This window comes from Callithrix jacchus, chromosome 17 (genome assembly GCF_049354715.1).
Source record: "Callithrix jacchus isolate 240 chromosome 17, calJac240_pri, whole genome shotgun sequence".
In the NCBI taxonomy this organism is placed as follows: domain Eukaryota; kingdom Metazoa; phylum Chordata; class Mammalia; order Primates; family Cebidae; genus Callithrix; species Callithrix jacchus.
The window spans coordinates 50458306-50476261 of NC_133518.1; the positions used below are offsets into that span (position 1 = coordinate 50458306).

At 46.0% G+C, this 17956-nt stretch overlaps 2 protein-coding genes across 7 annotated transcripts in view; one reads left to right on the forward strand and one right to left on the reverse strand.

Annotated features, from left to right (window-relative positions):
- TOPBP1 (DNA topoisomerase II binding protein 1) overlaps positions 1–17956 on the forward strand; it is a 172569-nt gene that overhangs the window by 72905 nt on the left and 81708 nt on the right. The gene's annotated exons all lie outside the window — the stretch shown is intronic.
- LOC144579929 (serotransferrin-like) lies at positions 535–17940 on the reverse strand. Its single transcript, XM_078354216.1, has 5 exons — positions 17874–17940; positions 6465–6634; positions 5407–5653; positions 5044–5234; positions 535–674 (listed from the first exon to the last, which is right to left on the reverse strand). Exons 1-3 carry the CDS (start codon positions 17914–17916, stop codon positions 5612–5614), a joined length of 255 nt encoding a protein of 84 aa, XP_078210342.1. The 5' UTR covers positions 17917–17940; the 3' UTR covers positions 535–674; positions 5044–5234; positions 5407–5611.

Genomic DNA, 17956 nt, shown 5'->3' on the forward strand with positions numbered 1-17956 from the left:
TTCTAGAGACAGACCCTCTCTGCTTATCTGGAGACAAAGAATGGAGGAACTTGCCCCTAGTGGTGGTCTCCTGCTCTAAAGACTGATCAACTCCCCTGCTATCAAACTCCAGCTGGCTAAAAGCCGAATGGTGGATTTGATTTTCCTCCTCATCTTCATTAGCAGCATCTACGAATCTCCTTCCCTCGTGAGGTCTCCACTCAGCCCCAGAAATACCAGGAATGGGCCCCGGCTGTGGACCTTCATGCAGAGATGGCCATGCAGCATGTGCCCAGGCGCAGTGCAGTGTCAAGAAGGGTCCGGGGTTTCCAGTCAGTCCACCTCTTCTCAGGCCCAGGTGCAGCCACCTCCTGGCTGTGTGGCCCTGGGCCAGTCGCACAGTCCCTGAGCTTCAGACTCCAGCTCCATAACATGGGACAACAATGCCCACATACTCCAGGGCTGCTGAGAAGAGAGAACGGGAATGGTGCAAACAGGAGTCCTTTGCCAACTATAAAGTACCCTGCAAAGAGTATATTACAGCCCCAGGAGAGGTTTGCAGCTTAGCTAGTCATTTTTATTTGTGTTTAAGGCTTTCCTCTCTCCAACAATGGGCCTTTACCGTTGAGCCAGTGTTACTGATCCTAACTTGCCTTCCATGGTGAGTTAATTCACACACTTCGACCTAAACTGCTCTGAAAAGAAAAACAAAAACAATCAAGGTACATGGCATTAAACTCTGACATTACTCCATCCAAAGTCAGGAGCTTCTCAATCTCAATAGTCAATAATAAAATGAGAGGCACCAACTAAGCAAGGTATCATTCGGTATGCCCCCTGGGCATCTCTGTGTCCTCTCATGAGACCCGTGCTGAGTCCTGGACATGACCTCACCGCCCCTTCTTTGGGACCACAGTCACTCAGGGATTGCATTTAATCTCTTTCTGTGGGACACGTTTCTTCCAGATGATGGAGTTCACATCTATTCCTATAATCCCATTAGCACTGTACTCACTGCTAATAAGACTTTCAGTAAATAATTCATTTATCTAAATAACTCACCCATAATTAACTTGTTATTTTAATCAATTAAGTTTTCTAATAGAGCAAAAAATGTATCCTTACAGATTAAGGCCACCAAGATAAAAACATACACTATACATACATGCTGTTTGCTTTTTTTTGAGACAGAGTCTTGCTCTGTCGCCCAGGGTGGAGTGCAGTGGTACGATCTTGACTCACTGCAACCTCTGCCTCCCCAGTTTAAGCAATTGTCCTGCCTCAGCCTCCTGAGTAGCTGACAGGCATGCACCACTATGCTGGCTAATTTTTGTATTTTTAGTAGAGACAGGGTTTCATCCTGTTGGTCAGGCTGGTCTCAAACTTCTGACCTTGTGATCCACCCACCTCTGCCTCCCAAAGTGCTGAGATTACAGGAGTGAGCCACAGTGCCCAGCACTTTTTGCTTTTGACCTGTTCACTACCCTTTTAGAAATCTAAAAACAGGAACTACAGCAGCAAAAACTTACTAAGCCTTATTATGTGCCAGGCTCCTTTCTAAACACTTCACAGTGATTACCTCATGTATTCCTCACAAACTTCAATAAGCTAGGTACTAGAATTTCCCTTCTTTTATTAATGAAAGCAGAGAGGTTAAGTGTATTCGATCAACAGCACTTTGGGAGGCCAAGGTGGGTGGATCATGAGGTCAGGAGTTCGAGACCAGCCTGGGCAACATGGTGAAACCCCGTCTCTACTAAAAACACAAAAATTAGCTGGCTGTGGTGGCCAAGGCACCACCACTCACAGCACTCCACTCCTCACATTTGGCCCTCTCCTGGTGGCCTACTGCGCACCACTGCAACCTCTGGGAGTTGTCTGCACCTAGGCCGGGTGGAGAAGATCCAGGGATCCAAAGCCCCGGGTGCAGAAGGACCTGGGAGCACCTGTAATTCTAGCTACTTGGGAGGCTGAAGCAGGAGAATCATTTGAACCCAGGATGTGGAGGTCGTAGTGAGCCGAGACCACATCATTGCACTCCAGCCTGGCGACAGAAGGAGATTCCATCTAAAAAAAAAAAAGTGTGTCCAATTGATGGCCACTAAGACTTAAACCTAGGCAATTTAATTCCTTAAAACCACTATTCCAGATGGCCTCCAAGATCTGTCTATCCCAAAGCACACATCCCTCAATACTATGCTATATACATTTTTTCATCCATCAGTTGGGTAAAAATTATACCCCATAAGTTTATTATGAAGATTAAATGAGTAGTACAGGTTAAGGGCTCATAAATGTGCTTGACACACAGAAATTCCAGAATTAGTTATCATTAATATTAAAGATATACTCAGAAATATAGGCATTTATAGATACAAAGATTTTTCAAACCCACATTGTCTATAATAGCAAAGGATTTGCAAATAACTCAAATATGCACACTGAGAAACTAGTTAAATAAATGGAGGCAAGCATACTTGGTGGAATATTACATAGTCATCATTTAAATGAGTGTTTCATTATTTAAGAAAATGTACCAACTGTCCTCTGGATTTTTAATAATAATAATAGCTAACACTGCTTACCACATGCCAGGCAATGTTTTAAGTACTCAGATTTATTTAATCCTTACAACTGACACATTTAGGAAACTATATAACTATCAAGATCTTTTTTTGTTTTTTTGAGACGGAGTCTCACTCCGTCACCCAGGCTGGAGTGCAATAGTGTGATCTCAGCTCACCGCAACCTCTGCCTCCCAGGTTCAAGCAATTCTCCTGCCTCAGCCTTCTAAGTAGCTGGGATTACAGGCATGCACCACCACACCCAGCTAATTTTTATATTTTTAGCAGGGACAGGTTTCACTATGTCAACCAGGCTGGTCTCAAATCCCTGGCCTTGTGATCCACCCACCTTGGCCTCCCAAAGTGCTGGAATTACAGGCGTGAGCCACTGTGCCTGGCCAACTATCCAGATCTTAATCTTATAAATTGGTGCTAGGAAAGTTTACCAAAATGAGGGTCTTCTCAAGTTAAACAAAATGGTTGCATAGCCTTCTAAGTTTGTCAAATTTTCATTCTTTTATTTATAAATTTATGTTTTCCTAATTATAAAAATAGTTCTCAAAAAGTTCATAACAACAATTTCATCACTAGAGATTATGTGATGATGATCTCTGAGTGATGAAGTTGTGAATGATTTTATTTTTAGTTATTGATTTTTTTTAGAGACAGGTCTTGCTCTGTCACCCAGGCTGGAGTGCAATGGTGTGACCATGACTTACTAGAGCCCTATTTTTATTTATTTATTTTAATATTTTATAATCAGAAAAAAATAGACTTACAATTAAAGGATTGAAAATGTTAATCTGCTTTCACAATTCACAGTAACCCTGACCATCGCCTGGAATGTCACCCTACTTCCTGTGGCTCCTAGGCAAGACACTCCCCTGAGCTCCCTGGACTCCAGAGCTGAGCCACCCAGGAGTCCAGCACTTGGGCTGGCTGGCTCTGTGTTTCTGTCCTGCTCAGAGCTGGAGGAGCCCACGGAGTGGGTGGGGGACAGCAAACACCAGGTGTCCTTATCCTGGAGGCTAAGGAAGAGGTGTTTACCGAGAAACTGCTCAGCCCTGTCTTCTGGAACAAAGATGTTCCTGCCCCATCGCCAGTAGGAGGTGGGAGACAGCTCAGCTTGGGGCAAGGGAGCACCGGGGCCCGGAGATCGAAGGTGGTATCAAAAGCGCTGGTGGAAAAATACTTGAGTTCTAACCGTTGCCTGCGTAAGCCCTTAAATCTACCAATTCCCCCTCACACAAAAAAAGATCTCCTTTGGGAAGGAGATCTTCAATGCCAGACTTGGCAGAAGTGCTGTGTATCTGAGTGTCTGAGCCCAGCCTTCAAAGCAGAGCCCTCCTACCATGATGGCAGTGATGCAGTCCTCCAGGGTCTCCTCCATGGTGCATTCCAAGGCACCACCACTCACAGCATTCCACTCATCACATTTGGCCCTCTCATGGTGGCCCACTGTGCACCACTGCACTCTCTGGGTATCTTCCTGACCTACGCTGGGTAGAGAAGAACCAGGGATCCAAAGGAAGCCCCAGGTCGGTCTGGGAGCTTAGTGCCCTTGGCTGCAGAGTAGCTGTCCAACGAGGCCCTCAGTGGCAGCAGCAGCGCTGACATATCTCATTCCCACGACACTGCTCATTCCTGCCTGTCACCCTCCAGGAGAAATAAGGAACTCAGTTCTCAGAAAAAGCAACGAAGACAGAGCTTCCCCCTGCTCCTGACCTCAGCTCCTCAGGCATCATCTCCCCAGGGAGGCCACTCTGAGTACTAGTGCAGCTCAGGGCCCTCTGGGGTTTTCTCTTGCAAGACTGGGCTCCCCATCCAGGAAGCATGCCCCAGTTGGCAGCCACGAGTTCTGTTCTGGATGGGCCTGCTTGCTCTCCCCTCACTCAGTGTCTTTGCTCACCACCATTTGCCCACATCTAACACAGCAGCTGCCCTTCTGTAGATGCTAATACCTACTGGTTGACTAAATGGAGGGTAAAGCTAGAGGAAGGAATCAAGGAAGGAAGGAAGGAGGGAGGGAGAGAAGGAGGGAGAAAGGGAAGGAAGGAAGGAAGGAAGGAAGGAGGGAGGGAGGGAGGGAAGGGGAGAAAGGGAAGGAAGGAAGCAAGCTAGCTTAGAGATCCAGTGGCTGGCCAGACCAGAAACCTTTGGATGGTGGTAGCAGCTACGTTCCCACTTCAGTTTAGGATGGACTATTTTTATTCTCCATATCAAATAGACTCACCTTGGGTGGGATGACCCCAGCTAATAAAAAGGAGCCAGAACCATCATGACTTCAAGTTGTCTAGAATATGAAGGTCTTTAAAACCCTTTTCTAATCACATAGGTCTGGTCTTTTTTCCAGCTCAGCAGAAAACCCCCTCATGAACTCAATGCAGTTAGTAGCTCCCTTGGGCTCTGCAGGCCAATAAAGATTGGGTGCGGCTTGCAGGCACCAGAAAAGCCTCCCATGATGGCCCTGGCCCGCCCTGCTGCCCAGGCTGGCCAGTACCTTCAGGGACCTTGCATATCTCTTTCTAGATGCTGAGTCGCAGAAAAATACACATATCCCAGGTACAGCTTGGCATCCATCTTAGGTGGGGCCTTTAAAAACCCATGGGCAGCATCAGTAAACAGCAGATCTGTCCCATGAGGAGAGCCAAACAGTTGAAATTCAGATGACTTCTCTTTTCCAAAGTGTTCCTTTTGAAAGGACAAAAGATGGTGAAGGAGGGAGGATGGCATAGAGGTAAAGGTAAAACAAACCCCAAAACAGACAAAGGAAACAGAAAGCAAGACATGAGTGGCTGAGGGTGAAGGCAGTGGCTGAGGTCCCCCGCATCCCTGGGGCATGGTGAGGGAAAGCTCTACTCACATTCCAGCTTGTCTGCCTGGTGTGGCCTCAGGGAAACTGCCAGGGGCCACCCTCAGATCCATCCCTCTTCACTGCGGGCTGCTGCTCTGTGTTCCCATGGGGCATTCAGCGAAGGCTGCCTTGCGCTCAGGTCATGTGAACACCCTAAGGGCCTGTGGTGGTCTCCATCCTGCAGAGGCTGGTGATCCAACACTGTGGGCTGCAGTCAGACTTCCCGAGCTCCTCTTCTCCCGATGCCAACCTGCCACTGAAGGAGCAGTTGTAGGACACCAAACAGTCCCTTCCCCTTTCTGGCCTCCAAAAACCAAAGGGCTCTTTGCCTAGGACTCTGGTTGACTGGCCTAAAGCCATTCCTGACATAGCTCACAGCGGCACCCACCCACGTGCTCTTTCAAATGGCTGGCTGGCGTTTGCTTTCTCAGTGACTACATGAAATGTCTCCTGCTGCCCTCCCTGACAACCCCTATCCCCCACCTCCTTAGGGAACACACAATTACTCCCAAATACACTCTGCGAATCAGTCCCTTTGTCCTCCACAAAGGACACCGTCCATGTCCCTGAGGTGGTGCCATTCCGCTGGGTGAGAATCCGTACCCGTATGTCTTCCACACTCATCTGTGAATGACTCAAGATAAGCCTTTGCCTAGTTTGTCTCTGAGTCCCCCAGTGCTAAGGAGAGAGCATTGGCAGAGGTGTCAGGAGGGTAGGATCATCGGCTGTCGGATGACAGGGGAGCACTTTGTAGAGGAAGTGGGCATGTGAGCTCATCCCGAGAACCCGTTTAGAATGAAAAATAATTAAGTGGAACAAGAGGAACTTCTGCAGAGAGTCTTTAGTCCAGCAGGTTGATGGTGCCAGGCAAGGTTTTATGCCTCTGCTGTCTATAATGCATACAGACTGAGTGGCTTGTCAGTGAAGAGGACCAACTGTGGCAGGGCTCCCACTGCACCCTGAACACATCAGGACTTTCAGAGTGGCAGGAAAGCGAGGAAGTTAACCTCCCTCTAAATCCAAGCAGGGATCACTAAGCCTGAGGGGAGGATGGCGGGTGGGCATACCTGGACCTGGTTGAGAAGCTCCGAGATCAAGTCCTCCTTGCCACCCACACTTTGGGCCACGACGGTGTGAGAAGCGACCCAGGCCAAGTGGTATTCATCTACCAGCTTCTGGGTGTTGTCCAAGCAAAGCAGCTCATACTCATCCCTATCAGCCTTGTTTGCCAAGTCCTCTGGGGAGGGAAAGCCCAGGTGAGCCAACTACAGGAGACCCATGAGCCATGGTTAGGATGATCCCTGACCCTCACAGAACCATATAATATGTGACCTGAAGAGGACTGAGAGAGAATTTTTTCCAAACACATTTTATACAGGTAAGGACTAGAGGCCTCAGGAGTGAAACAGCTGGTTCACAGTCTCACTGCAGATAGACACAGGGCTGGGAGGTGTGCCTGGCCCAGGGCCCTCCAACTGCCCCACTTCTCTGTGGCTCTGCTAATAGGAATGGTGACAGCAAATGTGTGCTGGGCAGTCATAGCTCATCAAAGACTTCCTGAAGGCTCTCGGGCTCTGTTGCTTTTAATCCTCACAACTGGGAGAGGCCAGTAATATGATTATCTCATTCTACAGATGAGGAAACTGAGACTTAGAGACTTAAGGTAACTTGTCTGGGGCTGACACATTACCATGCCAGGACAGCCCAGGTCCCCCACTAAAGGGGCCACATTCCCTTTGAGGCAGAGACTGCGGGAGAAAACTGTGAGGGCAGAGAGCTGGAAGGAGGTCTAGGAGCACAGTCAGGGTTCTCTGCAGGTACAAAGATGAACCAGAAAGACCCTATGAGGAAAACAGGCTCTTTGATTCCACTGTCTAGGTATTAGAAAGTGTTGTGGGTTCAGTACATTCATATATTGAAGTCCTAATCCACATTACCTCAGAATTTGACCTTATATGGAAATAGGGTCCTTGCAAATGTAATTGGTTAGGATGTGGTCACGCTGGGATAGGGTGGACCCCTAATCCAATACGACTTGTGTCCTTTTGAAAAGCGGAAGTTTGAACTCGGAAGACATGCACATAGGGAGAAGGCCATGTGAATGTGAAGGCCGAGATTGAAGCGATGTGTCTGTGAATCAAGCAACACCAAAGATAACCAGCAAACCACCGGAAACAAGGAGAGCGGCCTGGAGCAGATTCTCCCTCACAGCTCTCAGGAGGACCCAACCCTGCCCACACCATGATCTTGGCATCCTAGCCTCCAGAGGTATCAGACAATATATTTCTGTTGCTTAAACTACCCAGTTCATGGTATTTTGCTACAGCAGTCCAAGAAAACGAATACAGATGTGTTACCAGATGGAAAGTCTTGACTGTGAGTGGTCCAGGTTCTCAGCACATTGAACACAGAATTGAACAAAATGCACGAATGAGGCAACGAAAGTGCAGATTGATTGAAGGGAAAGTACACGGCACAGAGTGGCAGCAGGGTCCAGTAAGCAGCTCAAGAGCCCTGATTACAGTGTTCTTTAGGGTTTTTATTAAGCAAAAAGAATTTGGTAACACCCAGGTGCCCTTTAGAGGCCTCTAATTGGTTACACCCTATGAAGGATGGCTCGTGGCCAATCAGAGGCTGAAGGGGAGACTTCTGAGAGAGAGGATGCCGCCTATATGCTGCCTAATCTTGCCTGGAACTAACTGACTGCACCTGCTGCGCTACTGCTTCTGCCTTAACCCTTGATTACCCTAATTCTCTATTCTTCTGCCTCAGATGGCCTTTGAAGTTGATAAAATCTCAAACCGAAAGAGGAGTGTAATCAGGGCTCCTGTGAGTGGTTACAATTTTAATTCAGTTTTTTCTCTAGAATATATATTTTAAATCTTTACATTAAAAGAAAAGTTTCAAAATGATTTAGTTATGTTAGAATTAAATTTAGAGAATCAATATGACCTAATGACTTCAGAAATAAATCACTTTTCCACCTTGGCCACTCCAGGGCCCAGGGTGGCAGCAGCACCCCAGGGCTCTCCATCCCCACTCATTGTCATAGTCTCATGACATCCTCCTACCAGGCAAGAAGGGAATCTTGCAAAATAGTACACAAGTGACTTTGGGCAAAGGTTAGTCAAGATGGTCTGGCACAATCTGGTTTCCACAAAGTGAGGATGTTTTCAGATACTTCAGGGGGAGATGGAAGATGCTGCCACTATTATTAAGTTTGGTAACTTGAGCATCCAAAGGACATAATTATTATTTGGCACAACTTGATGAGACCCATAAGTGACCCCACAAATTAAAATTATGGATAATAAGATGTGCATCAATTGCCAAAATGCTAACAAAGCAGGTCAATGTGTAATAATGAGGAGACAGTGAATTGTGAATAATTGAACAAGGGAACAAAGGACACTGAAGTCAATTTCATGTTAGGGAAAGACATTAGGTTGTAAAGAACTGGGACCCATGTAAAAAGTGAGGACCTGGCTGGGCGCAGTGGCTCATGCTTGTAATACCAGCACTTTTGGAGGTCGAGGCAGACAGATCACGAGGTCAAGAGATTGAAACTATATTGGCCAACACAGTGAAACTCCGTCTCTACTAAAAATACAAAAAAATTAGCCGGGCGTGGTGGTGTGTGTCTGTAGTCCCAGCTACTGAGGAGGCTGAGGCAGGAGGCAGGAGAATTGCTTGAACCCTGGAGGTGGAGGTTGCAGTGAGCTATGATCACGCCCCTGCACTCCAGCCTAGGCAACAGAGCAAGATCGTGTCTCAAAAAAAAATGGTTCTTTTTTATTGTTAATTATTGTTGTTAATCTCTTACTGTACCTAATTTATAAACCAGACTTTATCATAAGTATGTATGTATAGGAAGAAAATACTATATTAGGGTTTGGCACTATCCATGATTTCCAGCATCCATTGTAGGTCTTAGAACATATCCCCCTTGAATAAGGTGGGACTGCTGTGTTTCTTCTTTCTTTAGTGCTCAGTTTGATTAATCTATAAGTCTACTAAACACATTTTATGAACATTTAAACAATACTTACCATCTATTAAAACAAGTTATAATAATTCTGTGCTGAGAATTCCAGGTGTGAGTCACTGTGCCCAGCCAAAATAGAACAATTATTAACAATACGCTGTAATAAAAGTTAAGCGAAGATGGCCTCTCTCTCTCAAAATACATTCTTAAACCATAGTCACCCTTCTTGTGAAGGCACTGCGACATAAATGGAAAGTGCCAGGAATAAGCAATTCACAAGTACGACATTGCCTGCTGTTCTGATAGCGTGATAGAATCTCTCACTGTGCTGCTCTGTCCCTCCCCAGATGTGAATCCTGCCTTTGTCAACGCTGTATCCACACTGCCTACATTACCCGCCTGTTAGTTACTTAGTAGCCTTCTCCATGATCAGATCCACCGTTGTGGTATGACAGGGCTTCTGTGTTCCAGTAACTCTTATTTTACTTAGCAATGGCCCCAAGGTGCAAGAGTGGTAATGTAATGTTTCGCACCTTGGTTGGCCACAGGTCCAACTATGTTAAGTGATACTGTCGATAAGGGGAATTACTGCAACAGGATTTCTATTTCTATGTTTCTATGCTTACATAGGAACTCTCCTGTGGCATTAATGAGCTTCACCCATTTCTCTATATAAGGCAATTTTTGGATAAGAACCAGTTCCTTGGCTGGGCACAGTGGCTCATGCCTGTAATCCCAGCACTTTGGGAGGCCAAAGTAGGTGGATCACGAGGTCAGGAGTTCAAGACCAGACTGGCCAACAAGGTGAAACCCCGTCTCTACTAAGAATTACAAAACTTAGCTAGGTATAGTGGCTCGTGCCTGGAATCCCAGCTACTTGGGATGCTGAGAATTGCTTAAACCGGGACCCAGGAGGCGGAGGTTGCAGTAAGCCGAGATCACGCCACTGCACTCCAGCCTGGGCTACAGAGCGAGGCTGCATCTCAAAACATAAATAAATAAATAAATAACTAGCTCCTCTGTCTAGGGTGGGGTCGATGAGGTTCTTTAGCACTTACCAGACACTGTTATATGCCTCACGAAGCACACATGCCCCACACCACCCTTCAGACACCTGACAGACAGGAGAGCCACAGTCAGGCACAGGCCTCGCTTCTTGCCCATGCAGCCCCTCTGAGGGTTGGCCCAGGCCGCTGGCTCACAGGGCTTTGCTCGGAGTTCCTGAGTATCAATCTGTCTCAAAGAGGCGATGACTTTGTCTGAGGGGCCTTTGAACCCCACAGCTAAGCCCAGGCCAGAAACAGCCAGGAGCTCTGGAAGTCACGAACCCAGACAACTCTGAGGAGGCAGGGTGGGAAAAACGGACCCTCATTTTCCTCTTAGAAAGCAGCCAAAAGCAACAGGTTAAAAAAAAAAAAAAACTAAAGGCTTTAAGGCTTTACATGGAGGCTAATAACTTTGGATAGCCTTGGAGTAGTAGCCATTTCTCTTATGGAGCATGGAGTATGCAGAGGTGCCTGCCAGGGGCTGAGAGGGAGATGGGGAGAGGCATGCACAAGTAGCAGCTTAGCAGAAAGATGTGTGCTGGGAGGTCTTGGCCTTTGGCCCTTTCGAAAACTGAGACCCTTGTCTGTAGATCTCAGAGTCCCATACACGAGTCTGTCTTCCCAGCATTCCCTCATCCAGGAGGGGAACATGGGCAGACCCCAAGCTCTGGGGAGGCCAGGGGCTCCCACACAGAAGAGTGCTCTGTGGATGGTTAGGAGCAAGGGTTGGCCATGGGAGGCACCTGGGACCCCAGGTTCCACACTGTTGCTCTGTGTGGACTGAGGTGGGCCCTGTCCACTCTGTGCTTTTGTTTCCCCAGTGTCAGGCTGAGGAGAAGCAGCAGTGGGCTCTCACTCACTTGAAGGCTCCTGTGTAGCCACAGTACGGTTCATGGGAGGACAGGCACACTAGTCTCTCCCTTTCCCCCCACACAGTTGACACAACTGGGAAATTCATGTCTGCACAGGAGACACAGTTGCTGGAGAAGAACTTGGCCACTGCTGCTCCACACAGAGACATGGACCCCAGGGCATGAGCGGGCTGCTGCCTCCAGGTCGCACATGTGTGTGAGAGAGCAGCCCTCACTGAGGGCCCGTGCATCTGCACACGCCTCCCAGGACCGGCTGAGGAAGTGGGTGTGCAGGGGCCAGCCAGTGCAGCCTGCCAGAGGTGGCTGGCAATGCCCATGCATTTAATAGATCAATTACCTTAAAAAAAGGAGAGAGGTTTAGTATACAGGTAAAAGACCACTGGGCCTTGTGAACACCATCAAGATGAGAAGCAAAAATAATTGACATGGGTTTTAGTCCATCTTGTGGGCTCCAGCTCATGATTATGGCCTCCAGGTAGTTCTTGCACACTTTACATACATCTTTCTTTCCTGACCGACTCCTCTGCAAACCCCAGTAACAGATGCAAAAAGACAACAGTCTTATAGAGACTACTTAACTAGCACCCACAATTGTGTAAGGTCAAATTCCTCTAAGAAATCTTTCTTTCCATAAACGCACACACACATTAGCAAAAACAGATGAAAATGTATGCACATCTTTATGACTTACTGAATATTTCTAAATTGGTTTTCAGAAATGATATAGAAATGTATGATTTATAATGCCAATAGCAATGCACAACAATTTCACTGCAAACCTACCAGTGAGAAGTGTTATCAGTTTAGAAATGTCATTAATTACTAGATATAAACTGTTACTTTTAGAATGGTTTTATTTGCATTTCTTTATTAAAAGGGATGAACATTTTTCCTTTATTGTTAATATTCTTAGTTGTAATATCTCAGGCAGTGTGCCAAGCATGTTTCTTTCCTCTAATTTGCACAGTTGTTATTGTAGGCTGTTTTAGAGAAAAGATTTTTTAAAAACTGTCAGGGAATTAAACAACTGGAGTTGAACTTAATATTTGAACCATCCAGGTCTGTTTGACTCCAAAACCTATACTGCCTTTTAACTGTCTATAGGTAGGAAATATTCAAGAAAGAGAACACAAGATGCCAAATTACCTTACACAGAATCCCATGCCAGTGATGAAAAGGGACAAATTTACTTGAAAATTTCTTAAGTAGTAGCAACACAGGGTAAGAAGCACAAGCAAAGGAGTGGAATTATGCAGGCCAGGCACTTTTGTGTGGAATTTCAAGATAAGGACTTTTTTAGAAGTCTGTATTTTCAGCCACCACTGTACTTATATTAAAAATAAAAAAAGTGAAGAGTAGCTGGATGCGATATTATGTGCTTACAATCCCAGCTCCTTGGAAGGTTGAGGCAGGAGGATTGGTCTCACTATGTTGAGACCAACATAGGTCTCTACAGAAAATAAAAAATTAGCTATGTGTGGTGGCATGTGTCTGTAGTTCTAGCTACTCAGGAGGCTGAGGTGGGAGAATCTCCTGAGCCCAGGTCTGAGACTGCAGTGAGCCATGATTGCAGCACTGCACTCCAGCCTGGGCAACAGAGTGAGAACGTATCTCCAAAAAAAGAAAGAATGAAAGAAAAAAAGAAAAGGAAGGAAGGAAGGGAGGGAGGGAGGGAGGGAGGGAGGGAGGGAGGGAGGGAGGATAGGAAGGGAGGGAGGAAGGCAGGCAGGCAGGCAAGCAGGCTATATATAGATACAGGAATGGCCAATAAGAACATGAAAATATCTTCACATCTTGAGTCCCCATAGAAATGCAAATTAAAACCACATGGAGATCAATTTCACTACATACCTATTAGAACACATACCTGTTAGAATGACTAACTCTGAAAAGACTGATACCAGCGAGCACCAACAGGACATGGAGCAACTGAAGCTCTTATACGCCGCTGGTGGGAATGTAAAATGGCACAACTATTCAAAGTTAAATTGAACATACACTTACCAGTATGCCCCAGTAATTCTGGATATTTAGAATTTCCCCAAAGACTTGTCTGCTAATGTTTATGGTAGCTTTATTCATAGTAGCCCCAAGTGGGAGACAATCTAAATGTCGATCAACAAGTGAATGAGTAAATAAGCTGTGGTAAAGCCATTCATTAGAGTACTTCTCAGTAATAAAAAGGAATGAACCATGACACACACACACACACAAGAACATGAATGACTCTCAAAACAATTATGCTGAGTTAAAAAAAAAAAGCCAAACAAAGCACAATATACTGTATAATTCCACTTATGTGAAATCCTAGAAAAGACAAAACTGATCTATAGTGGCAGAAAGTAGGAACGACTGGGAGGAGGAAATGGGGTATCTTGAGGGAGATGAAAATGTCATTTATCTTGGTGATAACTACGTGAATCATTATATTTGCCAAGATTCACTGGACTGTACGTATACTTTAACTGAGTGCATGGTATTATATTATAGATAAATCATACTTCAATAAAAATGATTTTAAAGGCCACGTGCAGTGGTTAACACCTGTAATCCCAAAACTTTGGGAGGCTGAGGCAGAAGAATCACTTGAGCCCAGGAGTTCAAGACTATAGCCTGGGCAAGATGGTGAGACTCCATTTCTACAAAAACTTTTTAAAAATTAAAAATTAGCTGGGCCAAAAGAAACTGTCATCAGGGTGAACAGGCAACCTACAGAAAGGGAGAACATTTTTGCAATCTACCCAGCTGACAAAGGGCTAATATCCAGAATCTACAAGGAACTTAAACAAATTTACAAGAACAAAACAAATAATCCCATCAAAAAGTAAGTGAAGGATATGAACAGACACTTCTCAAAAGACATTTATGTGGCCAAGAAACATGTAAAAAAGCTCATCATCACTGTTTAATATGGAAATGTAAATCAAAACCACAATGAGATACCATCTCATGCCAGTTAGAATGGTGATCATTAAAAATACAGGAAACAATAGATGCTGGAGGAAATGTGGAGAAATAGGAACGCTTTTACACTGTTGGTGGGAATGTAAATTAGTTCAACCATTGTGGAAGACAGTGTAGCAATTCCTCAAGGATTTAGAACCAGAAATACCATTTGACCCAGCAATCCCATTACTGGGTATATACCCAAAGGATTATAAATCATTCTATTATAAAGACACATGCACACATATGATTACTGCTGCACTGTTCACAATAGCAAAGACTTAGAGCCAACCCAAATGCCCATCAATGATAGAGTGGATAAAGAAAATGTGGCACATATACACCATGGAATACTATGCAGCCATAAGAAAGGATGAGTTCATGTCCTTTGTAGGGATGTGGATGAAGCTGGAAACCATCATTCTTAGCGAACTAACACAGGAACAGAAAACCAAACACCGCATGTTCTCACTCATAAGTGTGAGTTGAACAATGAAAACACATCAACACAGGGAGGGGAACATCACACACCGGGGCCTGTTGGGGTGTGGGGGGCTAAGGGACAGATAGCATTAGGAGAAATACCTAAGGTAGATGACAAGTTGACGGGTGCAGCAAACCACCATGGCATGTGTATAAGTATGTAACAAACCTGCATGTTCTTCACATGTACCCCAGAACTTAAAGTATAATAACAACAAAAAAAAGAAAATTAAAAAAAAATTAGCTGGGCATGCTGATGCACACCTGTAGTTGCAGCTACTCAGGAGGGTGAGATGGGAGGATCACTTGAGCCTAAGAGTTTGAGGTTGCAGTGAGCGATGCTCACACCACTGCACTCCAGCCTGGGTGACAGAGAGAGACCCTGTCTCAATAAAAAGAAAAAAAAAAAAGATGTTTAAAAGAAAGAGAAAGTATGCATAAGCAAGCTAAGGGTAGACAGAGTCAAGTAACCTAGACTAGATCACTCACTAAAAGCACTGGCCATATGACAATTTAAAGTAGGAGTAATCAGAGCCCACTATGAATATTTCAGACTGTTCCTGAAACAGGAAAGTTGTGTATGCTTGCTGAAAAGAGAAAGTTCTTAAGAAGGGCAAAAAGCTGAGAAAGGAGGTGGAGGCCAAGGTGGAGATGCAGACTGAGCCCTTGGCTACTGGCTCTTGCGGGGCATACCAATAACGGTCCTCTTCCCTTTGGTCTTTTTTATTTAAGCTACTTTGGTTGCGTTTTTCTATCATTTGCCACTAGAATAGCTCTTGTATGACTAGAACACTGAGCTTTGAAGAAAGCATATCCCAGACTCCGGCCTGGTCCAGCAGCCAAGAAGGAGGGAAGGTGAGAGCAGAGGCCAGAATGGGCAGCTCTTGTCTGGTTTGTAAACACAGGATAAATTGGGAAAATGAATTTTTGGTAGGGCAGCTCTTGTCTCCAGTTTGTAAACACAGGGTGAATTGGGAAAATGAACTTTTGATCAGAGCCTGACATGCCAGGACAAAAGACAGAGGAAGAACAAGCAGCACTGTTCCAGAAGAATTTGGAAACAATCCCAGACGGGCTGCACTCTGGGTTTCCTTGCAACTGCCATTGAACCACATCTGTGCTCTACTTTCCAGCCTTCCCTAGCCCCAGCAGAGCTCTCTGTGTAGCCCCACATGGCCATGCTGAGCCAGGGAGGGGCCAGCACAGTACTTCCTTTCCTTCCATCTTCTTGCTCTGCCCTTGCCGAAGTTACCCCTCTTTCCACATAAGATATTCTACTCCAGAAATTATTTACAGCACCCTCAGACATGGCAGAACCAGGGCTGGACAGAACCAATAGTTGCTGAGCCAGGGAGGGCTCTTCACATGCATGAGTTGATTGACTTTGCATCACTCCCTTCCTCAAATGACCCAGCCAAGAGCCCTGGAGGAGCCCACCCTCACAAAACAGGAAGGGACCCCCTGCATTTACGTACAGGATTTTTACCAGTGTAACTCACCTGTGCCTAGAGCTCTGCCTGCCACTAGACACAGTATCTCATTTTCACAGTTCTTGTGTGTTTATTGTGAAAAGGCAATTGCTAGTGAACGAAACCAGCTCAGAGATGTCAAGGGACAGCTCAGAGCCACACAGCAGTGAGTGACAGGTGGATCTCATTCTATGGTGATTGCTTTTTCCCTATATCTCTCTACCTCTCTGTTGTATGGTAAAAGTACTGGAAGCACTATCCAGTTTGGGGCAAGAAAGACCCCTCTGGTTAGATGTTAGGCACACCTGACACATGACCCGCCTGCTCCTTCCCTACACTTCATAATAACACTTAAGCCCAGGGTGAAAAAATCCCTTCTCTCCTCTAACCCCATTTCCTTCACTGTAAAGAGGATCAGTAACCTCTAGGCCAGGGGTCATGAACTTACTCTGTTACGGGCTAAAGAGTAAATAGCACACAGTCTCTGTCACAACTACTCAACTCTGACCTTGAAGCCTGTGGAAGTTGATCATGCAGAAGTCGGTCATTTTTGTCATAACCAACTAAAACAGAGTGAGAAGTCGGGGGAAAAAAGCACTGGGGACACATAACATTGCTCCACATGTGAAATTCTCAGCAAGCCTGGCTGCCGAAACTGCCTATTGTAACCTAAGACCAGTTTTAGTTAGCACCTACTGAAACCTCGTTTTACCTGCTGCAGCCCCTCAACAATCAGGACTTGCCAGTTCCCCAAAACTTTACTTGTGCCAATGAACTTTCTGGAAGAACATTTCTCCTTTTCTATGGAACCTCCAATCTTCTCTTTGTTCTTTGGACATATGGAGGACCATCCAGTCTGTGTACGTGCCTGGAATTTCAATTCTTATTCCCACATAAAATGTTTTAAACTTAGAGATATTTGACTTGGACAAACCTGAAAGCTGCCCTAGATGATATTTAACTGAGTGAGCATGACTGCATTCTAATAAAATTTTATTTATGGACACTGAAATTTGAATTTTATGTAAATTTCATGTCACATAATATTGCTCTTTTGATTTCCCCTTCAACTTTTTTGACAAAGTCTCATTCTGTTGTCTAGGCTGGAGTGCAGTGGCATGATCTCCACTCACTGTAACCTCCGCCCCCCTGATTCAAGTGATTCTCATGCCTCAGCCTCCCGAGTAGCTGGGATTACAGTCGCACACCACCACACCCAGCTAATTTTTGTATTTTCAGTAGAGACGAGGTTTCACCACGTTGGCCAGGCTAGTCTGGAACTCCTGACCTGAGATGATACACTACCTCGGCCTCCCAAAGTGTTGGGATTACAGGCCTGAGCCACCGCGCCCGGCCTGTCCCCTTCAACCATTTAAAGATGTGAAAAGCATGCTTGGCTCAGGCAGCTGTGTACAACACCAAGCCACAGACAGGATTTGGCCAGCTAGTCGCAGTCTACAACCCTCTCCCTAGTTAATGGAGTTTCTGCGAGGACCAAAGTGTCAGGTGCGCCCTAGTGGAGAAAGCACTTTTAGGGGCTCATCGCAGCCCCGCAGGCCCGCTTGTCCGGTCGTAGCGCAGGCTCCCGCTGTGACCGACCCGCTGCTGGCACCCAGTGCCTCCCCGCTGCACCCAGCAGGGCCGGCCCCCACCTCCGCTCCCGGCGCCCACTCACCCAGGGCTCCAGCGCACGGCAGGGCGCAGAGGGCCAGCCTCATTCTCCGCGGCCGGCGCGCGTCACCAGCCCCGCTCTCGCGC

Coding starts and splice junctions, on each gene's coding strand:
- LOC144579929 (XM_078354216.1), bottom strand. CDS start 17,916: ATGAGGCTGGCCCTCTGCGCCCTGCCGTGCGCTGGAGCCCTGG. Junction 6,635..17,873: donor GCCGTGCGCTGGAGCCCTGG/GTGAGTGGGCGC, acceptor TTCCCTCCCCAG/AGGACTTGGCAAACAAGGCT. Junction 5,654..6,464: donor AGCTTCTCAACCAGGTCCAG/GTATGCCCACCC, acceptor CTGCTCCTTCAG/TGGCAGGTTGGCATCGGGAG.